General features: G+C 36.3%; 1 protein-coding gene across 2 annotated transcripts; it reads left to right on the top strand.

Moving 5' to 3' along the window:
* Window positions 1–895: 895 nt before the first annotated feature.
* LOC142351477 (uncharacterized) lies at window positions 896–24,354 on the top strand. Of its 2 annotated transcripts, none has more exons than XM_075403514.1 (7): window positions 896–1,077; window positions 1,147–1,204; window positions 5,809–5,897; window positions 8,276–8,458; window positions 8,929–9,038; window positions 19,474–19,834; window positions 23,968–24,354. In XM_075403514.1, exons 1-7 carry the CDS (start codon window positions 934–936, stop codon window positions 24,058–24,060), a joined length of 1,038 nt encoding a protein of 345 aa, XP_075259629.1. In that variant the 5' UTR covers window positions 896–933; the 3' UTR covers window positions 24,061–24,354. The 2 variants fall into 2 exon arrangements, with proteins under 2 accessions (XP_075259629.1, XP_075259630.1); XM_075403515.1 differs by having other exon boundaries at window positions 1,150–1,204.
* The last annotated feature ends 1,290 nt before the right edge of the window (window positions 24,355–25,644 follow it).

The raw sequence follows: 25,644 nt of genomic DNA on the forward strand, positions 1-25,644 counted from the left end.
AAAGTTCCAAGATGGCAGTTGTTCTTGTCGAATCCCGACAGCAGTCCACAATTCCTCTTCCGGGTAGTGATGTTATGACGTCGAACTCGAGTTTAAAAGTTGGTTTTCAAACAAAAAATAGATTTCTCTTGGAAATTAGTACAACGATCAATTTTATTGTGTGTTGGCTTTCTATTTACTTTTAACCTCTGTCGCCACTATAGCAGCCGCCGGTGCGCAATATGTTTTATCTTTTGTAATTGAGCGTGGTACTTGTTTAAAATACAAGGATTGAAGTTTAATTAATAAGTAGATAAAAGCAGAAGAGAATGGTTTCAAATAAATGAAGATCTAATTGAGTGATTAACTCTGAAGGTAGGTTTATTGTTCAATGAATGAGTTCTTCAGTTTTGTGCGTACCCAATATCGGTTCTATCACCGTGGTAAATTAACCAAGTAAATACTGATATGTGACAATTGTTAGTATTGCTCGAAGCCCGAGCTTCGTCTATTTCAATCTGTCGACACCTATCAAGATTGTGTCAGTCATTAATTAAAATTTAAACTAAATCTTTGACATTGAAACCCAAGGTTTTTCGTACACCTTTTTTTTACATACGTGTGACACTCACAATTCTCACGATCTTTTAGGTCGCCCTGGTCGTAAAAAACACACGCTACAATAACAGAAAACTACTATTTCCCAAATATTCAAACATGGATTTCAATACTTACCTGAATTGCTTGAATTGCCAAACAAGGAATCTCTTATATTAATATTAAACCTTCATTGGCCATCAAGGTCTTGCAAACGTCTGCATTTTATCGATAGCTGTGATAAAATACTAAATATCTATGTTGACATTGAGGTGAATTAATAACAATGGACCTTCCAATATTGACTGTGTTTGGGGGAGATGTTATGAATTTAAGTGTTCTGTCTTCCAGGCGAATATGTCGGCCACTGATGAAGATACAGAATTGAGAGACCTTGTTGCGCAGACACTACACCAACAAGGCGTCCTCTCGAAAATCAAAGCACAGCTACGAGCATCCATTTTTCTAGCCTTAGACGAACACGAGCAGGGAAAAATTGATGTAAGCTGTTTGATAATTTTAATTCTAATAAAGCTTAGTTTCCATGGTAATATGGTGTTTATGCTTCAGCAGACGAAATCTCCACTTGTGAATGAAAAGTTGAAACAATTTTTAGAAACCAAGGAGGGTAAGTCGAACTGATATGTATTTTTCAGTAAAGTTCTCTCGGGAAGCCTAAGGATATATAATTGTTCAGTTGTGACTGCAGGATGCTTGAGACTGAGGTAGAGCTCGAATTTCCAAGGTTCCGAGCACTTGCTGCACTTATTTAGACCCGAAATGCTTTGTGATCCAGATAAAGATATTGCTGAGCAACAGAGTTAATTTTGCTTCTTATATGCAGATTAAAACTTCAGTTTGTTCCATTGAGTTGAATCTCCATGCTTGAATTGGTCTCGCATTTGGGTCTGTTGTGCCGGTCTTTCATAAGGACTGACTTAAAAAAGATGAGCAAAAAATTGCTTTTCTGGAAAGGTACTCTTTCTGGAAATTTATAGTGGGAGATAATTGCGTAAACTTTTTCAATGGCCTGTGCTAGTATTACGGTTTAATCTGTACAATAACATCAAATTATTTCAAAGTTTACCAAACCATAAATATGATTTTATACCCTGTAACTGGTATTTTGAGAAACACCTGTTTGCAAGAAGTTTGTTCAATTGATACCTCAGATTTTTGGTCACAAGTTGAGAAGACTGAATGGCTGAACTGATATCTGTATACACAGAAGGAAAGGCGTATGGCAAAGACTTGGCGAGGGGAACAAAAACTCACCTGAAACGTTTGAAAGTGGATGAGTCGGTGGATTCACCTAAGAGATTAGCATACACATATGAAATAGATTCGTCTATAAACGTCTGTAAGAAGACCTACAAAATCTAAAATTGACGGATAAAACTCATGAAAAGCGAGAACCGAGTTAAAAGTCGAAAATGAGGGCCCTCCTGTCCAGAATGGTAATGGCTGATGCACAAGTTAAAGCGAAACAATAGCTGTGACGGAAACCACTGTGTTTGGTTGCTCTATAATTCAGACAACTTTTAAAGTAAATAGAAACGTGTGAAATCACAGTTCCAGAGTAGACGGATAGTCGTACACAGGAAACCAAGCAATGTGTGGTGTTGTAGAGATTGGGGTTTCTTAATCCTGAAGACACTCCTCTGCCGCTGTTGATTATGACCCCAACAAACTAAACTCTACCCCAGATGCGGGAATGTAACGATTGATCTTATGAAAATCAGAGACGCATGCATACAGTCCCTCGAAGGTCTTAGACTAAATATCTGCGGTAGGGACTACTTAGATCATAGCGAAATGAGTGACCAACACCCAAGAAAGTGGAACAAATTTTTTGGAAACCACTGTTAGGGATTTGAATGCGAACAGGAATTAGAGAGAGAGAGAGAGAGAGAGAGAGAGAGAGAGAGAGAGAGAGAGAGAGAGAGAGAGAGAGAGAGAGAAAGACTTAATTCTCAAAGAGAAACCAAAAGTATTAGCATATGCTCTTCGTAACAACACAATTTGAACAAGTACATACAACATAATAGGTACAGATTAAGTCAACGCAAAACGTTTTTTTAATCAAGAAATCTTTGACAGCATTTATGTCACTCTTTCTGAATCCGGTAATAATCTTATGACGAAAGAGATAATTAGCCATAACTGTACTCCGTGAGAAGAATGATTTTGAGTTGCTAAATTTGGGGTCAATTACAAATAAGCTGGACGAGCAGACACGTTTTTCACTTTTGTTAGCATTGAAGGTGATAAATTGATCGTAGTCAAGTTTGTATTTATTGTTCATGAGTTGTGCTAGAAAAACAAAGGTCCGGAATTCGATAAGATGACACATCGGTAGAATGGAATGCTTTTTGAGTAGTGATTGATATGGCGTTTTTAACCCAAAAATCCATTTGAAGCATTGCATTTGAAACTTTTCCATTGACTTCAGACGCGTTATGTCAGGAGACCAAGATGGTATTCCATAGAGAAGTACAGATAACACTAAGGATGAATACAGTTCATACTTCTTCCATGACGGCGTTTGCCAAGGAATTTTCTGTTTCAAAGCGTGAAAGCATTTCGTAGCATTATTCAACTTTGTTAGCACGTGCTCTGTCCATTTGAGGTTATTGCTAACAATTATTCCAAGATCCTTTATATGAGCAACATTATCTAAGAGAGGGCGATTCATTTCAACCGAGGAAGACCCTTTCAAATTAAGACACTTTGTTTTATCGAGATTAGCGATCATTCCGTTTGCAATGTTCCAGTTGTAGAGCCGCGAAAGATCATTATGAAAATTCAAAGACGTGAAAAGGAGTTTAAGGTCATCTGCAAACATCCAGGCTAGACAGTCTTAAAAAATACTTGGAAGGTCATTAATAAAGATGAGAAACAAAAACGGGCCAAGTACGGAACCTTGTGGTACTCCACTAGTGACCAAAATCGGATCAGAAAAATAACCATCCAGATTAACAATTTGGGAACGGTTCTCCAGATAAGAGACAAATAAGTAACAGAGCTCCTCGTCGAAGCCAAAAAGGTTCAGTTTGGCGATTAGAATTTCATGCGGAACTTTGTCAAAGGCCTTTTCATAGTCCAAGTAAATCGTAAAAAGGGTATGAGATTTTTTGCTGTACAATGTCTCCAAATAGTCGATTAATTGCAGAACTGCATTTTTTCGTGACTGAAAGCCGAACTGTTTGGGATGGATCTGGTGTTTAGATAATTCATAAAGATAATTGAAAAGTAAGCGTTCAAAAATCAAAGAGACTATTGACAGTAAACTGATAGGGCGGTAGTTTTCGATGTTGGATTTGGAAAGCTTTTTGTGCAAGGGCCTAACATAGGCTACTTTCCAAATAGCGGGAAAAGATTGAGATTCAGCAATTGAGTTAAAGAGATAAGATAGTAAATCTGCAAACAGATGTGGAGTTAGTTTAAGGAGAGAACACGGGAAGAAATCATTCGTTAGGTAAGTTGATGTTTGTTTTCATTATCTCATCTAAGATCAAATCAGGTCTTATGGACGAACTGAAAAACTTAGTCTGATTGACTCGGCTGGAGCAAGTGGATTGCGGACATATGAGCTTGCGTTGAAGTTTTTTTCAAAGAAATTGTTGAAGCAGTTAGCGATAGCTATAGGATCTTCAAGCGCTTTGTTTTTATAGAACATTTGTTTGGGATAAGATGAAGTTTTCAGTCTACGCAGTAAAGCAAAACAATCGGGTAGACATGTGGTCATTGAACCGTTAATAAAGCAAATCTTATCCATTTCGGAAAACGCTTCAAACTCAGAGGCTAGTCGAGATAGTTGAGATCGATTGCTTTTCGTTGGGTTCCGGGCAGCTCGTTTACGCGCCGTATTCAATTGGTTTAAAGTGTGCATAGTTAACGAGCTGTAATAGAATGGATTTGCTTTGCGTTTTGATCGCTTACGCTGGAAGTTAGTTCGGATGCTGTTCCACAGAAAATCATGGAAAGTTGTTACGTCGTTGCTGGTCAACGAGGCATCAAAAATGAAATAAGTCCAAGATTCAACAAATTTATTGAGATTTGTTGCCTGATTAAAGCAGTATTGCGTCGGTAAGATAGGGTTAGTAAGTAAAATTCTGGTGTCAACCAAAACTTCGATTGGAAAGTGATCGCTAATCAGGAGATCCCTGCGAACTTGGCAGCTAGTAGAGGCTGCCGCTGAGCCTGCATCGATTAAAACATTATCAAGAGTGCCTCCTCTATGATGTGTAGGAGTGTCATGGATGAGTGGTTCCAGGGAGTGACTTATTAGGATATTTAGAATTTCTTGTTCTTGATGGCTAGGGCTAGTCATAAGCTTCCAGTTGCATGCGGGTAGATTGAAGTCACCAAGAAGAAATGGGGATACACTGAACTTCTCTTTTGGATACCTATGATTCAAGTTTTTGAGGCAGCTACCAATAAATAGTTCAAGTTGGTCAGGCGGTACTCTGTATTTGCTTGAGGTTGGTGGTAGATATACGCACATGAAAACAAGAGCTTCAGACGAATTGTCTACCGCGAAAGCAGTTCCAAAGTCATTTTTGAGAAAGTTAAGTTGTCGCGTTACTAAGTCACTTGAAGTTTTACGTAGAACAGCAACTCCCATGTTGACCCTTGAGTCTGTCAACTCTCGATACTAGCTCATACTGACCAAAAAGGTTGAAGTTATCACTCATTGTGGAGGAATCGAGCCAGGTTTCTGTCAGAATTGCTATTTCGATTTCGTTGAGTGTGAGGTAATTCAGTAAAGTTGATTGTTTTTCCATAGAGTTAATTGATTGAACATTAAGGAGTTGTATGCGTGACCTCAAGGATTGTCATTCGTTTGGAACTAATTAAAAGTTTAAATTAGCTAACTGATTTTAGCTGCGGCAACAGATGGAAGTGGTGAATAATTTGCAAATTCATTTGCTGCGATGATGAAGTTTTTGACTTTTCAAGCTTAGCATAGAGTTACTTGGTTATTTTGTGTTTATTTATTTGAGAATTCTTCGACCTGAGCGGCTTTTTCTTTTTTCCTTTTCCCCCAGTTTAATAGTTGTAGACCGTATATTTCTACATCGGCACCTCAGTTACCGTAAATATACTCTATCATGGCGATATTATTTTGTTGGGGGTAAAGAGTAGTAGTTTATCATGGGAATGTTTCGAAGGTTGTCTGTTTAACAATTTTTGGCCTTTAGTTCATCTTTGTGATTTTGATATATTTAGGTCTTGAAGCTGTTAGTCTCATCCGAGAGTTCCTTCAGTTCTTCGACCTCGACTACACTTTAGCTGTGTTCGAACCAGAGCTTAACCATGTAAGTCTAAACATTCTGGGAAACTGAAAGTTTGCTTTTCAAGATTTCTTTGACGAAAAAGCATGAATATGGAACGCATACTTGTTTGTTTAAATTAGACGCTTTACTTATGTGAGCACAATTAATTGCTCTCGAATGAAGTTTGAAGCAATTATTGTGAACGTGTATTTTTTTGCGAAGTTTTTGCTTGGCCGTTTTCGTCTAGAACTTTCTTTCGATTCATTTCTCGGGTGACTTTTTCGCGATTAATTTTTGCTTGATTAATAGCCGCACAGCGATAGCTGGGGCTATTATTGGCCTTCTCTTGGTTTTTTACAATTCAAAGAATTTGAATTGTATTGGTGCGCTGTCTTTAAGATCTGTTCACGCTTTTTTCGACTTTTTCACGTCAGTGTGAAGCCAAATTGGAGCGGTGATTCGAGTAGGTTTGAGGTGTGACTTTTTTCAAAATACCTTTAAAGTGGAGTGGGAAATTGGTGTTTGAAGAATTTGGCAGTTTTTGAGATGGATTTTTTTTCAGGTGCGTCAATTTGACTTCTGTTTTAGAGTTTCCTCTTCTTCAGTGCTTATAAGACAGTACATATGTGTTCTAATTGTGCCTAGTTGACTTGGCTTGATTTCATTAAGGGGCAGCTAGAACTTTTTTTGACTTTGCCACTATATGTTGTCATAAAATATTAGTGAATTTTCTATTTTGCCAACTTTTTTTACATTTCTGTTGTCTTATCCCTTAGTATCATAAATGAGAGGTCTGATTGATTGCTTATGAGGCATAAAAGAACCTAATTAATGGCTCGGGTTAATAGCTAGCGGCTTTCATGACTTTGACACTAATTTTTCTCAAAAATTTTGAGTGCTGCAAGTTTTTTTTTTTACTTTCTGATCTCTTATCATTTAATCTCATTGGGGACAGGTGTCTGATACACCTAATAGGTGTCAATTTAGTCGATTTCATTGTTTTTGTTCAAGGATAGTGCTCTTTATTACTTTGACACTGATTGTTTTCAATAATTATCGAATTTTTTTAGTTTTGCGAGTTTTTGTTTTAAACTTTGTCATCCCTTAGTCACTTTATTGACAGGTGTCATCGTTTGTTAAAAAGGCTTCAATTAATGCAAATCATTTAAGTTCATAGCTATTGCTTTTTGTGACTTATACGCTTGTTCGTTTTTTGAAAAAATCTTAGTGGTTTTTTTGTTTTGCTAGTTTTTGTACTTATTGCTGTCTTATCACTTAATTTCATTGATGACAGGTCTCTATGGTGGTCATTGAGGACCTAATTAATTGATTTGATTGTATCCTTCAGTAGCTCTCGCATTCTGTGACTTTTATGCCAATTGTTTTCAAAAAGTTTCAGCGAGTTGTTTTGCGATTTTTGGTTATTTTTGTCTGATCATTTAATGTGATTAGTGAGAGGACTCATCGACATTTAATGACAAGTTGGTAATGAGAAATAAAGGAATATAGTTGGCTTTTTGAGTTCATAGCAAATGTTTTTTGATGTTGATCGTGTCCTTTCAAAAAATGAAACTCGAATTTTGTCTTGCTTGTTTTTGTTGTTCTTGTGTTGTATTATTGCTTAGTCTCATTACTAACAGCTCTCAATTGCCTTTTAAAGCGGAGTAAATGATCATCATTTCATAAATTAATACAATACTTTGAATTGTTTATCAGGACTTGTCCTGCTATGTTTTTTATTTCGTCGTCAAGATTTTTGTTAGGACCATATGAGGTCACAATCACTTCAAATCTGCTTTTTGTTCATTCGCTCATTCAATTTCAACTAAATTGCGTGCGTGATATCATTTTCAATCTTATTAGAGCGTTTTTTTTGTTCATTTGCGTGATTAAGTTTTTGTTCACGCCTGACTTACTTTCAAAAATGACTTCCTCTCTCAAACTGATTTTTCTTTACTTTGATTCAAAGAGATAAGGTCAAGTGAGTGCGTGTCACTCTAAATGAAGGTTATTAGAGAGCAGCTAGTAGAAGCAGCAATAACTGATACGGATTCGTAATTAAAATATAACATCTCAGAATTTAACAAAAAGAAACTTCCCTTGGTCTATTTCTGTTACTATCTTTTTGAGAATTCAGCGGCTATTTTCTGGCAATCCGCCAGCTATGTTTTTTTAGTGATCACGGATATGAAGCCCACCCGAGTCAGAAGTTTCTTACCATAAAAGTGTCGCTAGCCGATGTCCCTTCTAAATTGTTTGCCTCACGAGTCGTTCGAGAGCAATTCGTCCGATGTTTTCATAAAGTCACGGTGACAGATTACTGCATCGGTGCTGGCTTCCTTATGCAGTCGAGTTTAACCTTAACCCTTTAGAGTAGATAATATCTTTCTCTGTTGTGAAATCGTTCCTACTCTTTCCAGATCGAGCAATCACAATTTCTCAACTCCGAGGAGCTCCGGGAAACGCACAAAGTTGGGTCGGAAGACAGCTCAGTTCCACTTCTGGTACAGGTTCTCAAAAACACTCCCGCGGAATCTTCCATACCCTCCGTCAAGTCAGACAATTCCAACAAGTCCATATCAATATCAGCCAAGCCTTCCAAAGTCAGTATGAATTGTTCTGTATTCTTCCTGTTCCCCACGAAGGAAGTCTCTTTTTGCCTGTGTTAAGTAACTAACGCGTGTTTTTGCAATAATAATTATTTGTGTAAAGTCTTTGTGTAAGATTCTATTGCAGTTTAACAATACCATTATAAAGGTATAAGCGTTTTGTGCACACGTCCCGTTTCGTGTTCGATTTATTGATAAAGGAGATAAAAAGGCAATATAGAAGATGTTCTGTTTCCTCTCCCATCAAGATAAACGGGCGAACAATTACCCCCCCCATTATTGTGAATCTCAACATCATTCTGCATCGTGCTACTATATTTTAACAAAATAATTTGAAACGGGGGGGGGGGGCTTAAGAAGCTTGGAAGAGAACAAAATAGATCCGTTCGGTCTCAGTTAAATTAAAGTGAATGCCAAATTTTTCGTTGGGAGTTAAGTTAGTTGATCTTTAGCTGTATTTTCAGAAACCAGATCCTCCGCAATTGGCTCCTGCAGTTAGCGCTAATGCTGATGTTCTCTTCGATTTGGAAGAGTCTCTTGACAGAAAGGACGGTCTCATGGGATCCTTCTCTTAGTAAGTACGCTGATTTCTGGAATTGTCAACAAAAGATTGTTAGATCCTGTTTCGAGAAAACAAATTTGACCCTATTTTTAACTGCTCTCGATTGAAGTATGGATCAAGATTGGCTTTTACGGCCTTAATTTTTGAATTGTGCGTGATCTTACTTGCCCTCTCATTGTAAGAGAAATGCTTGTAAAAATGAGAAAAATGTGTGGCGGTTTCGAAAGAGTATTTTTGTTCCAACTAACTTTTCAGCTAAAGTGTTTTTGTCTACCTCAACAACTAATTGTTTATAATTTATGTTACACTTTAAGACGCTTTTTTGAGTTTTTTGATTTCGCCACTTTCAACGCTTTTGAAAGTGGCCAAAATCAAGGTTGTCATTTTCAAGTTCTTGCCTCTTAAAGGTTTTTTTTGGTTTTGATAATTTTTTTTCAACACAAATATTGATTAAAGTAAATAAAATTTTGGCCTGTTGTCTGCTTCTGAATTTTTTCCCTAATTAATCAATGTTAATTGCTTTCGAAGTGTTTTTTCTTATTCAGTCGTTCAGTTATAACGACTTAATGTACGCCGTTAAATAGAAGAGTCCTTTAATATTTGGTCAATGTTTACTGATTAATTGCTCTCGAATGAAGTTGGAGGTAATTATTGTAAGCGATTGTCTTTTTATGCAAAATTTTTGCTTGAACGTTTTTGCGCTTTTGTTCTAGAACATTCTTTGACTTCTCAATTGATTTTTTCACGTTTGTCTAATTCATTTTTTGCGGCTAAATTAAAAGCAATTTTAAGATAGGAATTCAAAGGGGTATGGTAGCCGAGTAGTTACTGATTCTGTCGAAAAATCCCGCGGTCGGGTGTTCAATTTCCTCCCGCATTTCTGCAGCCATAAAAAAATCTATCTAAACGACTGACCCTGAATTAAATTTTTCGCCTGTCTTTTGAGAGCAATTTGCCCGACGTTAGTCGGTTTATGGTTACAGAAATAACAAAGGGTCTAAAAAATGTTGAGCCGCTTAAAAATTTTTGCCTTTCGTTGGTTTTATCTGCATGCCTTGTTTATTTATAGCTGCGTCAGCTTCCTAGCTGGCTATTATTGTGCTCTTATTATTTTGTTTTCGTCAAACAAATTTTTGTTTCGCTTTTTTATTTTTTTTAAATTTTAATCCCAATTTTAATCACGGAATTCAATCGCGGCTATTTTAAGGCATTCTTTTAAGGCATTCATATTTTAAGGCATAATTATTGGAGCCCAATCTTGTGGAGATTTTGTGCAAATTTTTCTACATTTTGCATTTCTTTTTTCATCTTTGTTTTTGTTTCATTTTTGTTTGTATTGAAAAAGTTTTTTCAATTCAGATAGCGTTTGGTTGGAGCTTGAAGTTTTTGCAAAATTGGATCTGAAAGATTTTTCTTTTTTGAGAACGACTTTTTCTTGTTCATATGTGGCAATTTGACTTCTGTTTTCGCTGTTTTTCTCTTCACCTTTTCTTGAATGGGTAACTTCCCTGAATGGGTAACTAGTGGATTTTGTGGCATATTTTGTGTCACCACTTGCTCTCACTAATGATTCGTCCTATTGCTTTTTGGTGAGGCATAAATGAACTTAATTTACACTTTTCTACGACTTGTAGCGTCACTTTCAGTTCAAATCGGCTTTCGTTCATATTTTTGGCCATGACTTCATAATTAATTTTTTGTTCAATTCATACATTTTTTGATCATACATGACTTCCTTTGATCATACATGACCCAGTCTCAAATTTATTTTCCTCACTCTCAAAATAGCTTTTTATTTAAGGTCAAATGATAATCTCTCAACCTAATTGAAAGGCAGCTTTTAAAGACAGGTCATGAACTTAATCAAGTTGAGACATCAGTGCTTTATTCCACATTTTTTAGGTTTTTTGTTTTTTTTGTCGTTTTGATATTACAGGTCTACAGGCTGTTGCAGCTTTTTGCTGGCAATTAGCCAGCTTTGTGTTGCCTTCTAAAATTTTTCTAGGTTAAATGGCGAGGGGACTTGGTTGCCCAGAAAATCGATAAAAAATTCAGCGATCCGTTGTGAAATGGTGAAGCGAGCGCTGCTGGTTGATGTTGCAAATTAGATAGTTTGGAAAAGCTTTTCCTCAGTGAGGCCCGTAGTTTTTTGTGGTCATCGGAGTAACAGAAACACTAAAACTACGTGGACTGTCGCAATGAAATTACTTGAACTGTCGCGGAAGAAGTTTCAAGACAGTACTTGATAGTAAAGTAAAATTAATACAGATATTGTTGTTTGCTCCTTAAATTTATTTAAATTGCTCACAGAATCCCAAGGCATTGAGGTACTGCTAATCTAACCTATTTTGAACTTAATCAAGATTTTCATACGTCTTACACTGTGTTTAGAATTTTTCAAATAAGGGTTCGAGGTTCCGCGTGCTGTCAAACTTGTAGTTAACCTCGAACCCTGATTTGAAAAATTTAAATGGATTCGGAAGTTGTTTCATTTGGTCGGTACAAGTTTGAATTATTATTAATAGCCGCACAGCGATAGCTGAGGCTATTATTGGCCTTCTCTTGGTTTTTTACAATTCAAAGAATTTGAATTGTATTGGTGCGCTGTGTTTTTTTTTAAGATGTGTTCACACATTTTTCAATGACTTTGATCTTTCAAAACGGGATAAACAGGTAAAGCCCAGCGGGCATTAAGTTTCATTAGAGGCCCAAAGTGGGCTTAAGTAGTCCTTCAAGTGCTTACAGTGGTGCAAATGCTGGGATGGCCTTAATTAAAGGTTAAAAGGTCATTTTTAGGAGTTTTTGGGCTCAAAATCGTGCAATTTTTCATGTTTTTTTGTGATTTTTTTTGTGAGTTTTTTGTTTGATGAGTCTTAGGTTGACGTTTTAAAAAATGATGAAGTCCTTTTGTGAAACAAAATTGCTCGTTATGACCATTTTATGAGCTATATGTTTTAGTACTACAAACACAAACACACAAAATGATAATAATTTTAGCAATTTTGTTCAGGTTTTTTGAAAATTTTTTTCATTTTTTGAGTTTTTTAGCCCTAGGTGCCAAGAAACCTCCTCTAGATTTTGATGAAGGGCTTTATGATAGATTACTGCATACTTTCTAGTGGTAATGGAATGGTTTTCAACTTTTTGCCATCGTGGATTTTAGCATTTTTTGACAAAGCTTGCAATTTTTTCATATTTTTTTAACATTTATTGCCATTATTCAAGTTGTTTGAGTCTTAGGGGCCAGGAAACCTCATTAGCGGTTTGATGATAAGTTACTGAAAAACTTTTAGTTGCCATGGAAAAGGTTTCAACTTTTGAACATCAAAAATTTTAGCAATTTTTTTTGACAAAATTCGCATTTTTTTTCGTTTTTGAATATTTCCTTCGTTTTTTCGGTTTTCAAAACATTTATTTGATTTATTTTTTCTTGCCTCAGTAGCTGGTTAACCTCATTCAGGATTTGATATTATGTTATTAAATAGTTGCTAGGGGGCTATTGAATGGTTTTCAACATTTTAATAGATCCAATAACTATTTTTTGAAGTTTGAAATTTCTAAAAAAATATTTCCTATCGATCTATGAGCCAATGAGTTTTCAAAGCTTGGAATTGGGTTACTGGATAGCCTCTAGAGACACAGAAATGATTCTGAAGATATTTATATCACGATTGTCGGCAACATTTCCTTATAATTTGCAGTTGATTTTTTTTCAAATTTTTTGGTCAATTTCGAGTTAATCGATCTTCAAGGGCCAATGAATATTTTTTAGGTCTTCCAGATATAATACTGGACCAATTTAAGAAACAAAATTTATTTTTGAACATATTTTTGAAATAGGTATTTTTAAGGCGAGAAAATTTTGCCTTAGGTTTAAAGCTTCAATAGTTTTAGCAATGAGTATGTTTTTGTTTGGTTTTGATTCTTTTTGTCTCTCAAATTTTTGATGATTTTTGTGTTCTGGCTGGCATTGTTCAATTGATCTGCTGGTCAGGTAAAGTACGTCTGAGTTTTTCATTCAATTCTTTGAATTGTATTTCAGGACTTGTCCTGCTATGTTTTTTTTATTTCTGTCGGTTAATGGGAACGCAGAGACAAATCTTGTAATCTAATAGTTAAATTAGAAATAATGGTTGACAACTGTGGCGATTAACACGAAATTCAGTCCATATTTATTACCCCAAATTACCGCACTTTTACATTCATGGTGATCACCTTTAATTTATAACTTCCTTGACTTCTTATGACATCCGATCTTAACTAGCTATTTACTCTGATAATTTACTTCTAAAAGATCAAGGGTCATCATATCACCTATAACAATATGAAAAGTTGGGGACAAATCTAGTATAAATAACACGTATTAGTTCCTTGTTGCATTCACTCATTTCATAAATAACCAAGATGTAAATCAGCACGTGGATGAGGTACGTATATCTTTCCATACTTTAAACAATTAACATTATACTTTCAACACTCCTCCTATCATGTTAAGTGTTTGTTCCGAGAAGGACATCACGAAAAAGTGATACTTTGGTCCTCTCCAATGCTTTTGTAAGTGTGTCTGCCGGCATGCGATCGGTAGGTAAGTAGTTTAGCTCTAATAGTCGACTTTTGACTAAATTCCGAACGAAGTGCACTTTTAATGAAAAGTGCTTTGTCTTTCCGTGATTCATCGAATTTTTACTTAGAGCAATACAAGCTTGGTTGTCTACAAAGACGCTTACTGGCTGCTGTATTTCTAAATCTAATTCTCGTAATAGGTTAACTAAATGTACTGCTTCTTTACTGGCCTCTACTACGGCGTTAAGCTCAGCCTCAGCTGTTGAAGTAGATACACACTTTTGTAACTTGCTAGCCCAACTGATTGCACCTGAACTATTATTAAGTTTAAAACGAAGACCACTTGTACTTTTTCTATTGTCTATGTTGCCTGCCCAATCTGAGTCTGAAAATCCTGTTAACTCCAGTTTCTCACTTTTTCTAAAAATCATCTCTGATTTTGTACTTTTTAGGTAACGTAAACACCCTTTTGCCGCATTCCAATGTCGCCTTCCAGGATTTTCAACAAACGAACTCAATAAATTGGCTGCGTGCGCAATATCTGGTCTACTTGTTAATGCCAAATAGTTCAAACATCCCACTATACCCCTATAATCACATGATTGCATTTCTCTATGCTCATTGCGGCCTATTTCTGTTGAATCTAATTTTGATAGTTTCAGGCTAACATCTAAAGGTGTTTCCAGTGTCTTTGATTCGCTCATGTTAAACTTCTCTAGTAATTTTTCTACATATGCTTCTTGGCTTAGCATAATTTCGTTTTGTGTTCGCTCAATTTTTATATTTAAGAACCAGCTAAGATCTCCATAACTGCTAATTTGGAATTGCTCACTAACTTTATTTTTAAAGTTTTCACAAAAGTCCTCCTGCAATCCTAATATCACCATATCATCTACCCAAAGACACACTAATCCCTCTATACCATTTTCTCCTTTCTTTATGAAAAGACACTCATCTTGAATAGCCGGCGTGAAACCTAATTGGTTGAGAAAAGTTCTGATTGTTAAGTACCAATTTCTACCGGACTGTTTCAATCCATATAAACTTTTCCTCAGCTTACAAATTAATGGATTTCGTTGCTTGTCAAACTTTTCAAACCCTTCGGGCTGTTGCATAAAGATTTCTTCTTCGATGTCAGCGTTTAAGTATGCTGTTTTGATATCCATTTGTTTTAACTCGGTGTTTTTATATACTGCGTAGCTTATCAGTACTCGAATTGTTGAGAGGCGTGTTGTTGGTGAGTAGGTTTCGTTGTAATCCCGACCTGGAACTTGGCTAAATCCTTTTGCTACGAATCTTGCCTTATACCTTGTTATCTCACCACTAGGACCAAACTTCAGAGCAAAGTGCCAGCGGCTACCAATGGGTTTATTTCCTTTGTTCTCTACCAGTTCCCAAACTTTATTTTCCACTAATGAGTTGTATTCCAACTTCATTGCCTCGTACCAGTTTTTATCCCTAATTGCTTCATCAATAGACTTAGGTAACAATTCGTTGTTAACAATTTCACCAAGGAAAGCTACCGGGTTTAAATCTCTATCACCATCTGAATGATGCTTGTTGACTATCTCCTCCTTCTTTTCTTTGACTTCAGTAAACATTTCGTTTTCGTTGAAAGTTACATTGCGAGATTTTCTAACCTTAAAGACCCCTTTGTCATTTGGAGTACCTACCAGATAAGTCTTACTATTGTCTGAAGACCCTAAGAATATTCCTTTTTGAGAAGTTCTCTCAATCTTACCACGAAAATTTTTTTCAACATGAACGAAAGCTGAACAACCAAACACTTTGATAGATTCTAAGTTAGGTTTCTTCTTGTACATTGCCTCAAAAGCTGTATTCTGAATACCTGAATGGAAACAAAAATTTTTAATCTCACTTGCCATGTTAAGTGCATATGGCCAATACTCTTTCTCTAAACCTGACTGCTCTAAAAGACATCTAGCCATTGGGGTGATTGTCCCCCAATTCCTCTCAACCTTTCCGTTTTCTTTCCGTGTTGTATACGGTGCCGAGAACTCAAACCTAATGCCTTTTCGTCTACATAATTGTTTTATGTCATTTGACACATATTCCCCTGCACCGTCACAAACTAAGGTTCCTGGTTGTCCTATGTCTTCAAAGAGCTGTTCAACTTTTTCAAAGGCCTCGTCCCTTGTCCTCTAAAAATATAGTTTCTGATATCTGCTAAAACTATCCACGAACCCTATTGCATACCTATGACCATCAACCGCTTCCGGTTGGATGGGCCCTAATATGTCGGTATGAACAATCTGTCAGACTTCACTTGCTCTTGTTCCTGAGTCCCCTGGTACTGGAAGTTTCTTTGATTTATTTAGCTGACAAATTTCACCGTTTGCTAAATCATGCTCGTTTACTTTTAGCCCCACTGCGTGATCTTTTAATTTGTATATGTCCTCAACATTGTTATGACCCAAACGCTTATGCCACAAACTAAGGGGATCTCCATTTGCTAAGTTGCACTGCTCGCCGTAATCAATGTTGTGCCAGATAAATAAACTATCTCTTTCCTCGAAAGGGAAAACTGTTCCGTTCTTAGTTCGTATTTCTAAAGTCCCACCAAAGACGACCTCATTGCCTGTTGCTCTAAGTTTTGACACTGATATCAGATTCCTTGTGTTGTTGGGAACAAGCAACGCATTATTTAATCTTATTTTTCGCGCTAAACCATTGGAATCCAAAACCCTAATTTCAACTGTTCCTTTCCCACTAATTGAACTTTTACTGCTGTTTGCATTAGTGATGGTACCAGAATACTCCTTGTCTATATCTATGAATAAACTTTCATCTTTAATCATATGACTGGTAGCACCTGAGTCTAAAACTAGTTCATTTGCAAGGTTGTTTTCCGACGTTTGAAAGAAGGAAAAGATTTCTTCTTCTTCTTCTTCTTCTTCTTCTTCTAAATTCTGCTCCTCAACTAAATTTTGCGTGCCCCTCTGGTTGGTTCTCCTGCTTTGACTTACAAACTTTTTCTCATGTTTCTGTTGTTTTCTACAAAATTTAGCTATATGTCCGTGCTCACCACACTTAAAACATTTCATTTGAGAAGCTTTGGTTTGTTCGGAAATCGTTTTCTTAAACCTAAATTCTTTTGCGATATGTCCCATTTTCTCGCAGTTGAAACATTTCCGTTCCTTATTAAAGAATACGCTCTCTGTTTTGGTTTTTACATTTTCATTATCAAAGTTTATCAGGTCTCGTTTTATTTCCTCTAGAGTTTTCTCGTCTTTGCTGTATTTCACGAGTGTTGTGAAATTTTCATATTCCTTCGGGAGCCCTTTTCGAATTATTGAGACAAACATTTTTTCACTAATTCCTTCCTTCACTAGTGTTAAGTTGTATTGCATATCATCTGCTCTGGTGAGATAATCTACTATACTCTCACTTGAAGTCTTCCTAAGGCTAGTTAATTGCGCTATCAATTTGTGTAGCTGGGGTCTCTCAAAACTTTTGAAGCGTTTACACAGTACATCCCAAGCTCTAGTACCATCACCCTTATGTGGTCTATGAAAAAGAACTGATGTTTTGTCTAAAGCCTGAACTAAATCGTACCACAATGTCTTCTTTTTCTCTTCTAATTCTTCCCTCCCTTTTTCTATAGCTTGCCTACGTTGCTCCTCCGAAGAATTATTTCTAACAGCTGGCACATAATCCAGATAGGTGGCTTCTCCACTAAGAACTTTACCAAGTTTTAAAAAGTGCATACGAGCCTCAAACTGTTCAGCAAAATACAAGAAATCATCCTCACGCCCGCTGAATACCAATCTTTCTAATTTTGAGCTCATTGTTAGGCCTGTCTTACTTTCGTTTAATTTCCGTTCGTCTCAAATTAACTCTTTAGCTTTAATTGTTCCCTTCTGAACCAAAGACTTATGATGCCCCAACTATGTCCTTTGTTTTTTCTAAGCTAGTACTGCTCTAGGTAAATATTCTTTGGTAAAAAGGGTCGGGCTCTAAAAAAAAAATCTTGTTCGGACTTAGATCAAAACTGCTTTCCTTTCTACGCGTGTTTGAATCTGTTGCCTGTTGGTGGCTGTGTTATAAGGCGACGAAGCGGTGCGTCGTTATGTTTGTGTATCCAAAAAATGCTTTTTAGCACCAGGTTAGCACTTGTTGTAATATGGTAGCACTTGTTAGAAAAAAAAACACTAAGCAAAAAGAGTTTGGTCGACTAAATTAATCTAGAAGTTGGTGTTCTGTTCGAGTTCTGTAGTATCCTTGACAAAATCGAAAGCAGGACATTGACATTGAGCCAGGGTTTTTCTGCCGTGATTAAGCACGATGAGGATACCAACACCCTCCGAGGATAATGTACTCGAACCCTAATCCTAGTCCTAATTAAGAATTGTTTTACCACCAACTTTTGTGTCTTTCGACCAAACTTGTATCTTACAGAAGCACAGCACACACAATTGAAAATGAAACAGTTGTTTTAGCTGAGCTGTTCTCAGCTATACTAAGCAATCCTGGTTCCCCGACAGCTCTGTTATACAATTGAACCTCCGCGCTCGTTTTTGATCCCCCACAACAGCTCCACTCACTCTTGACTTCACAAGCAGAATCCACTGCTTAGCTACACACACTTAGCACTCCACGATTGAAGTCCCCCGACCAGGTACACAAGCTCTCGACTCAACAGGTGAAGTCCCCCAACCAGCTTCACAATCTGCTCACTTCACAAGTGAAGTCCCCCAACCACTTACAAAAGCTTCCAACTCCACAATTGAAGTCCCCCAACCAGTCACACAAGCTTTCAACTCCACAACTGAAGTCCCTCAACCAGTTACACAAGCTTCTTACTCTTGCTTCTTCTGGTCTCACTTGGCCACTTCTTGACTACAAGGCTTGTCTCTCCTTGTCTTCTCTGTCTTCCTCCCCCAGTGATTTCAGCGATCCTCTTATCTAGCAAAGAGGCGCAGCAACAACGTTTTTCTATTTACGATGGGGGTTGATTACTTAACTTAGAAAAGCTCTGGGCCCATAACCCGTCGGTTAATGGGAACGCAGAGACAAATCTTGTAATCTAATAGTTAAATTAGAAATAATGGTTGACAACTGTGGCGATTAACACGAAATTCACTCCATATTTATTGCCCCAAATTACCGCACTTTTACATTCATGGTGATCACCTTTAATTTATAACTTCCTTGACTTCTTATGACATTTGATCTTAACTAGCTATTTACTCTGATAATTTACTTCTCTAAAAGATCAAGGGTCATCATATCACCTATAACAATATGAAAAGTTGGGGACAAATCTAGTATAAATAACACGTATTAGCTCCTTGTTGCATTCACTCATTTCATAAATAACCAATATGTAAATCAGCACGTGGATGAGGTACGTATATCTTTCCATACTTTAAACAATTAACATTATACTTTCAACAATTTCGTCGTCATGATTTTTGTTACGACCATATGACGTCACAGCCATTTTTGTTCATTCGTTCATGCAATTTCAATTGAATTGCATGTGTGACGTCATTTTTCGCTCTTAGTGGAGCGAGTTTTTTTGTTCATGCGCGTGATTAAATTTTTGGTCACACTTGACTTACCTCACTCTCAAAAGTGACTTCCTCACTTTGAAATTGACTTTTATTTACTTTAATTCAAAGAGATAAGGTCAAATGGGTGTGTGTCACTCTAAATGAAGGTTATTTGAGATCAGCTAATAGAGGCAGCAATAACTTATACAGATTTTTATTCAAAATATAACAGATCAGCCTTCAATGAAAAGACGAATTTTTTTGGTCTGTCTTTTTTACTGTTTTTTTAGACTGCCGATCTACGAATCTATTGCGGCTATTTTCTGGCAATCTGCCAGCTATGTTAAAATAAGAGCTACGTATTTCAGCGAGGAATCGCCCCGTTCGCCCCGGAAGCCCCTCACAAACCTGAACAATTTTGGCGATTCACTACAAGTCAACAATGCACTCAGCAACGAGGCCACAAAATCACAACTGTTCGACGACAATGAAAAGAATCTTGGAGCCAGTCACGTGAGCGATCTTTACGAGGACGATTTCGGATCATCAGCTAACAGTATTAACTTACCGAAGAGTAGTGCAAGAAGTGGGAAAGGCGTGGGCGGAATTTCAGGACTGATTGAGAAGTCGGAGATCTCGGAGGATTTGGAGGACCAGGAGGATGAAGTGGAGGAGGAATTGTCAGAACCCTTAGAAGAGGAGGAACCTACAAATGACAAAAATGCAAAGGTCAGTTTAAATTAGCATCTATTACAAGATTTTCAGTGCTTACGGGATATTCCGTGCGAGAAATCACCTCCAGTTAATATTGATTGGGTGTAATGGTGGTGCCCTGATCGCACGCTAGGAAACCAAACTTCGTGTTGTGAAGAAAAAGGGAATTGTTTGCTTTTTGTCTGTGAACAAAATATTTTTCTGTGTAACTACTGCTCTTTTATGTAGTGGTAATGGTCTGTTTAGCCTAATAAGAGCTCTGACTGGCCACTCAGTTATTTTCCTATTAAATGAACCATTTCATTTGTTTAACCTTTTTAGTAGCCGCGAAGCGATAGCGAGTCCATTATTGGTACCATCATGGTTTTCGCTGCTCAAATAAGACTATCGATGAACCGTCTTTTTTGTCGATAAGTTTTGTTGAAGTGTATTTGAAACAGGAAATACCGCACGTTAAAGTGTTTAGTTCGGAACAAAATTGAAGAGCAGATTGGATGGAGTGGCTATTAGCGTATATTAAGAGGGCGAGAAAATTAAGTTTCATAACATTCTCAAAGCAGTTTTGTTTAAGTCGTTTTTTAACCGAAATGCTTCAACTGCGCAGCATCATGGGCTCTCAAGTTGTTGTCCAAGCGTTTTGACCATTTTGGGAACAGAGAAATGTTATGCCAAAATTTACTGTCTTTAACTAATATGTGACAGATGTACAATAAAGACGTTTAATATTTGCTATGTTAAACCATTTTTTAATATCGTTCGATTGATTCTGACAGATTTTTTTTTACTTCGCCTTCAATTTCTTCACATTTTTTTCAAATCTCCTTTGTAGAATGAAAACGTTTAATATTTGACTTAATCGATAGAAACTGGTTGCTATCGTTTTTGCTGTATAGATTCCGAGCACTTTGATGCTGATGACTTTTTTCAGCAAAATATCTGTTTTTTCAATTTTCACAATTTTTTTGATTTTAATAGCCGCGAAGCGATAGCGGCTCTTATTGGGGACATCGTGGTTTTTTACAATTCAAAGAATTTGAATTGTATTGGGGCGCTGTCTTTTTTTAAGATCTGTTCACACATTTTCATGATTTTTGAAGTCAAATTGGAGTAGTGATTTTGGTCACGCCGAAACAGGAAGTGGAGTGAAAAAGGAAGTGGTTTTCCGGTGTGAATTTTTTTGCTCTAACTTAAATTAGAGTGAGAAAACGGTGTTTGAACAAAACTTCGCTTTCTTACTATTGGTTTTTGTTCACTTGCTGCATTTTCACTTTGATTTTTGCTGTTTTTTTATTGTTTGGATTGGATTTTTTTTTAAGTGGTTTCCCCAATCCATTCATCGTTGATTCTAGGCCTTATTTTTCATTTGAACCAAATTTCAATTTATCGCTATTGGTTTTTTGACATTCGTTTTCTGATTTTTTTTGCGATCTGATTTTTTTAGAAATGGTTTTCTTAATTCACTCATATTCTGTTCTAGGTCTAGTTGTTTGTTTAGTCAATGAAAATTCTTTGAATTGTACGTCAGGACTTGTCCTGTTATGTTTTTTTCGTCTCCATCGATTATTCTTGCGATCTCTTGGAATTGACCTCTTGCGACCTCTTGACTTCTTGGAATTGACTTTTTCAATTTCAGTAATTTCTACTGCTTTGCAGTTAAAATTTGTGTGCGTGACGTCATTTGTTCTGCTTTTAGGTCATTGCATGACTTACCTCACTCAAAAAAATGACTTCTGAGCTCACTTAATGAACTTCAAAATAGTATGCATCTAAGTAGTGCCAAACGCATGTCTTGAGTTTTTGATTTCGAATATTAATTTTGAAAAAGCTTTTTTAGGGCTTTTTCCTCATAGAGCGTATGTGTCTCATAAAAATGACATTCCGACTCTAACCCAAAAAGTCTAGGGGTCTATTAAAGGACTGGTGGTCAATCTGTCTAGCTTATTTCTTTAGTTAGTTGTTTCAATTCCATGGGAGGCCAGAAGCGTCTATCGCGGCTATTTTCGACAATCTGCCGGCTATATTTTAATCAGTAACCAAAATGAACATCATGCTTGTTGAGTCATGCTTACAAACTTCTGTTATTGCGTATGGTTTCTGCTCATTTTTAGCCGTACATCAATGGTAGCGGGCAAACTCTGAGCTGAACGAAGCTTTTTTATGGTGTTTTTGTTTGTTATACTGCATTGAAGGGGAGGTGTAGTGAAGTTAAATAGATTTAAGTGAGTAGCTAGCTACAACTTTGGTACATTTTTCACTAATGTCGTTTCCGGAGTCTTTCGCCTGTTTTTGTTTCCTCCTACGATCCTTTTGTTCGTATTATAGGTTTTTGACACCCCAAATTTCAAAAGTGCATTTTTTGCCACTTTCGTACTTATTTTTCACTGCTCTTTAGCAGCCTTCACGTGCTTGGCCTCAATCCTAACTTAAGTGGATGTGATTATTAAGCTAGATTTTGAAAATTTTTCTTCAAAATCTTTTTAGATTTTAAAATGAGTATTATATATTTCTTCAGCAACACCATCAGATTCTGTGTCTCTTTATTAATTGCTCTCAAACGAAGTTTGTAGCAATTATATTAGTCCTGTCGGTCTTTTTTTATGCGTTTTTTGCTTGACCGATTTTTCGTCTGACGCATTTGACTTTTCGTCCTCAAAAACGGAATAAACAGGGCATTAAGTGCTCTTAGAGCATTTCAGCTATGTCTCAGCTCAAACTGTTTCGGATACTTATAATTATGGACTTACACTTGTGGTGTGAAGGGTGGTTAGCTACTGACGAACAACCGCTTGCTAGAAACAGGCAAATTTATACTAATTTTCACAATTTTATTTTTGTCATTTTTTGAGTTTTAGCCCTAGGTGTTAAGTAACCTCCACTACGGTTTAATAATAGGTTACTGCATAGTTTCTAGTGGTAATGGAGTAGTTTCAACATTTTAACATTACGAATATAAGCATTTTTTTGACAAAACGTGCAATATTTTTTCAATTTTTTGTCATCAATTTTTCATTATTCAAGTCTTTCCGGACCCAGGGGCCAGAAAACCTTCATAGGGGTTTGATTATAAGTTACTGAACAATTTTTACTGGCCATAGAATAGTTTTCAACTTTTTAATATCACAAGTTTAAGCAATTTTTTGATAAAACTTGCCTTTTTTAAGTTATTTTTTGAATTTTTCTGTCATTTTTTAGATTTTTCCGGCTTTAGGAGCCACGGAACCTCCTCTAGGGTTTGATGTAACAGAATGATTTTTAAGATTTTAATATTACGAATTTAAGCAATTTTTTAGAAAGAAATTGCAATTTTTGTTTTGCAAAATTTTTTGATTTTTGAATTTTTTCCGGCACCAGGGGCCCTCTAAGGTTTGATAATAATCTGCTGCATAGTTCTTAAATTTATTGAATTGTTGATCAATATTTATATGATTACAGTTTTAGTAATTTTTGGATAAAATTTTTGGATAAATTTTTTTTTAAGTTTGCGGAAAATTATTATCCTGTCCCAAGTTTATGGATCTTTAAGAGCGAGTGAAACTATTTCATGATTGAAACAGGGATACTAGATAGCCTCATTAGACAATGAAATTGTTTTGAAGATATTATTATCTGAAATTTTAGCCAGATTTTGTTAAAATTCGCTATTGTTTTCAAAATTTTTGAATATTTTTCGTCCTTTTCTGAGTTTAACGATCTTATCTGGCCAACGAAAATTTCTAAGTCTTGCAGAGTAAACTGAGCAAAATTAGACTACAAGCTTTGTCACCTAATTTTCAAATTGATGTATCTCAATTTCGCAAAATTGGCGGAACTACTTTTGCGAAAAATAGCTACAAAGCTTGTCTCGTAATTTTGCTCATTTTTTGTGACTATTTTTTGCACGATTTTTAATGAATGAACGTAATGAAAATCTTGTAACTTTTCATACAATGCAATCAATAGTCATTCGATCACATCGCTGCACTGGCGAAAAAAGAACATTTTCTCAGGCAATTAGGTTGCGATATGATTGTAAAATGTCTCCTTTTTTAGCGTTTTGCGTTGCATTGAAAAGTTGAAGCAGCAATTTGCAATGTCTGATTTAAAAATTAGGAAATTTTTCGATTTTTTTTCAATTGATTAAATTAAAAGCCAAACTGAGTGTGTTTTAGAACAATGACGTCACAAGTGATCATTCGGTGTCTAGAATCAGTGACACAGAGGGAGATATGGACTACATGGAAGACCCTACTACTGCACACTGACAATTGGGTTATTTCCCATTTTAGACCTGAACCCACAAAATTTAGCCCCCTCTAATTATGGTGATGGGGGTTGGGCTGCAATGGGAAAGAACAAATAATTGTGTAATAGTTCTTGTATAGCCGAATTTTACACCTGATTGAGCAGAATACTGAATTGTACATGATGAGTTATGATTGTTTCTGAAGTTAACTAACCAATGAAATGTGAGCCGTGTGCGGTTTTTGTGTTCTGGCACTTATATGGAACTTTTTTTCTTTTCCCGATACGATATGACCAACTGTGATGCATATCTTTTCCCGCCTTCCTATGCAAATTTATGGTAGAGAAATTTTTTTTGCTGTCGGGGAAATAAATTCATCGTTGTAATGATCATGACAAGACAAATTGATGATCCAAGTTCCGCTGTTAATTTCAGAGTAAATTTATTAAATTTGTTAAAGTTGGATTTGAGGACCCGGAAATCGCGTCTACCTGAATAGGGCTCAAAACGAGGATGCCTTGACTCCAGAATTCCCATTAATAATAGCTGCTAAGGAGCCTATTTTTGTGCTATTTTTACGCTTCTACAATGAGTATTGATATCGTCCTTTTTTAACACGGTTGGAATATAAGTGCAGCGAAATATCGTAGGTGAAAAAAAAATAGTAAGGTCAAACTGACGAGCCAATTGAAATAATTTGTGAAAGTCGGTTCAATTTTACTAGCTACGATAGTGATAGCTGAACGGAGCTATTATTGGCCTTCTCTTGTTTTTTATAGCTGCGAAGCTGTAAGCTGAGCGTAGCTATATTGCGGTGCTCTTGGTTTTGTACAATTCAAAGAATTTGAATTGTATTGGTGCGCTGTGTTTTTTTTTTAAGATGTGTTCACACATTTTTCAATGACTTTGATCTTTCGAAACGGGATAAACAGGTAAAGCCCAGCGGGCATTAAGTTTCATTAGAGGCCCAAAGTGGGCTTTAGTAGTCCTTCAAGTGCGTATAGTAGTGCAGCTGCTGGGATGGCCTTAATTTAAGGTTAAAAGGTCATTTTTAGGAGTTTTTCTGCTCAAAATGGTGCATTTTTTCATGTTTTTTGTGATTTTTTTGAGATTTTTGTTTGATTAGTCTTAGGTTGAAGTTTTTAAAAGCTGATGAAGGCCTTTTGCGAGACAAAATTGCTTGTTATGACCATTTTATGAGCTATATGTTGTGGTACTACAAACACACAAAAGGATACTAATTTTTTAAATTTTTTTCAGGTTTTTTGAAAATTTTTGTCATTTTTTGAGTTTTTTAGCCCTAGGTGTCACAAAAACTCCTCTAGGGTTTGATAAAGGGTTGGGTGATGGGTTACTGCACAGTCTCTAGTGGTAATGGAACGGTTTTCAACTTTTTGACATCATGAATTTTAGCATTCTTTGACAAAAGTTGCAAATTTTTCATGTTTTTTGACATATTTATTGTCATCCTTCAAGTGGTTTGAGTCACAGGGGCAAGAAACCCATATTAGAGGTTGGATAAAAAGTTACTGAAAAATTTTTAGTTGCCATGGAGTAGGTTTCAACTTTTGAATATCACAAATTTTAGCGATTTTTTTGAACA

Source organism: Convolutriloba macropyga, chromosome 13 (genome assembly GCF_964194025.1).
Source record: "Convolutriloba macropyga chromosome 13, txConMacr16.3, whole genome shotgun sequence".
Classification (NCBI taxonomy): domain Eukaryota; kingdom Metazoa; phylum Xenacoelomorpha; order Acoela; family Convolutidae; genus Convolutriloba; species Convolutriloba macropyga.

Excerpts from the sequence above, each read along its gene's own strand:
- LOC142351477 (XM_075403514.1), top strand. The coding sequence starts at position 934 with ATGTCGGCCACTGATGAAGATACAGAATTGAGAGACCTTGTTGCGCAG. Across the intron at positions 5,898-8,275 it reads TCGAACCAGAGCTTAACCAT|ATCGAGCAATCACAATTTCT; the intron begins GTAAGTCTAAAC and ends TACTCTTTCCAG. Across the intron at positions 19,835-23,967 it reads CAAATGACAAAAATGCAAAG|AACAATGACGTCACAAGTGA; the intron begins GTCAGTTTAAAT and ends AGTGTGTTTTAG.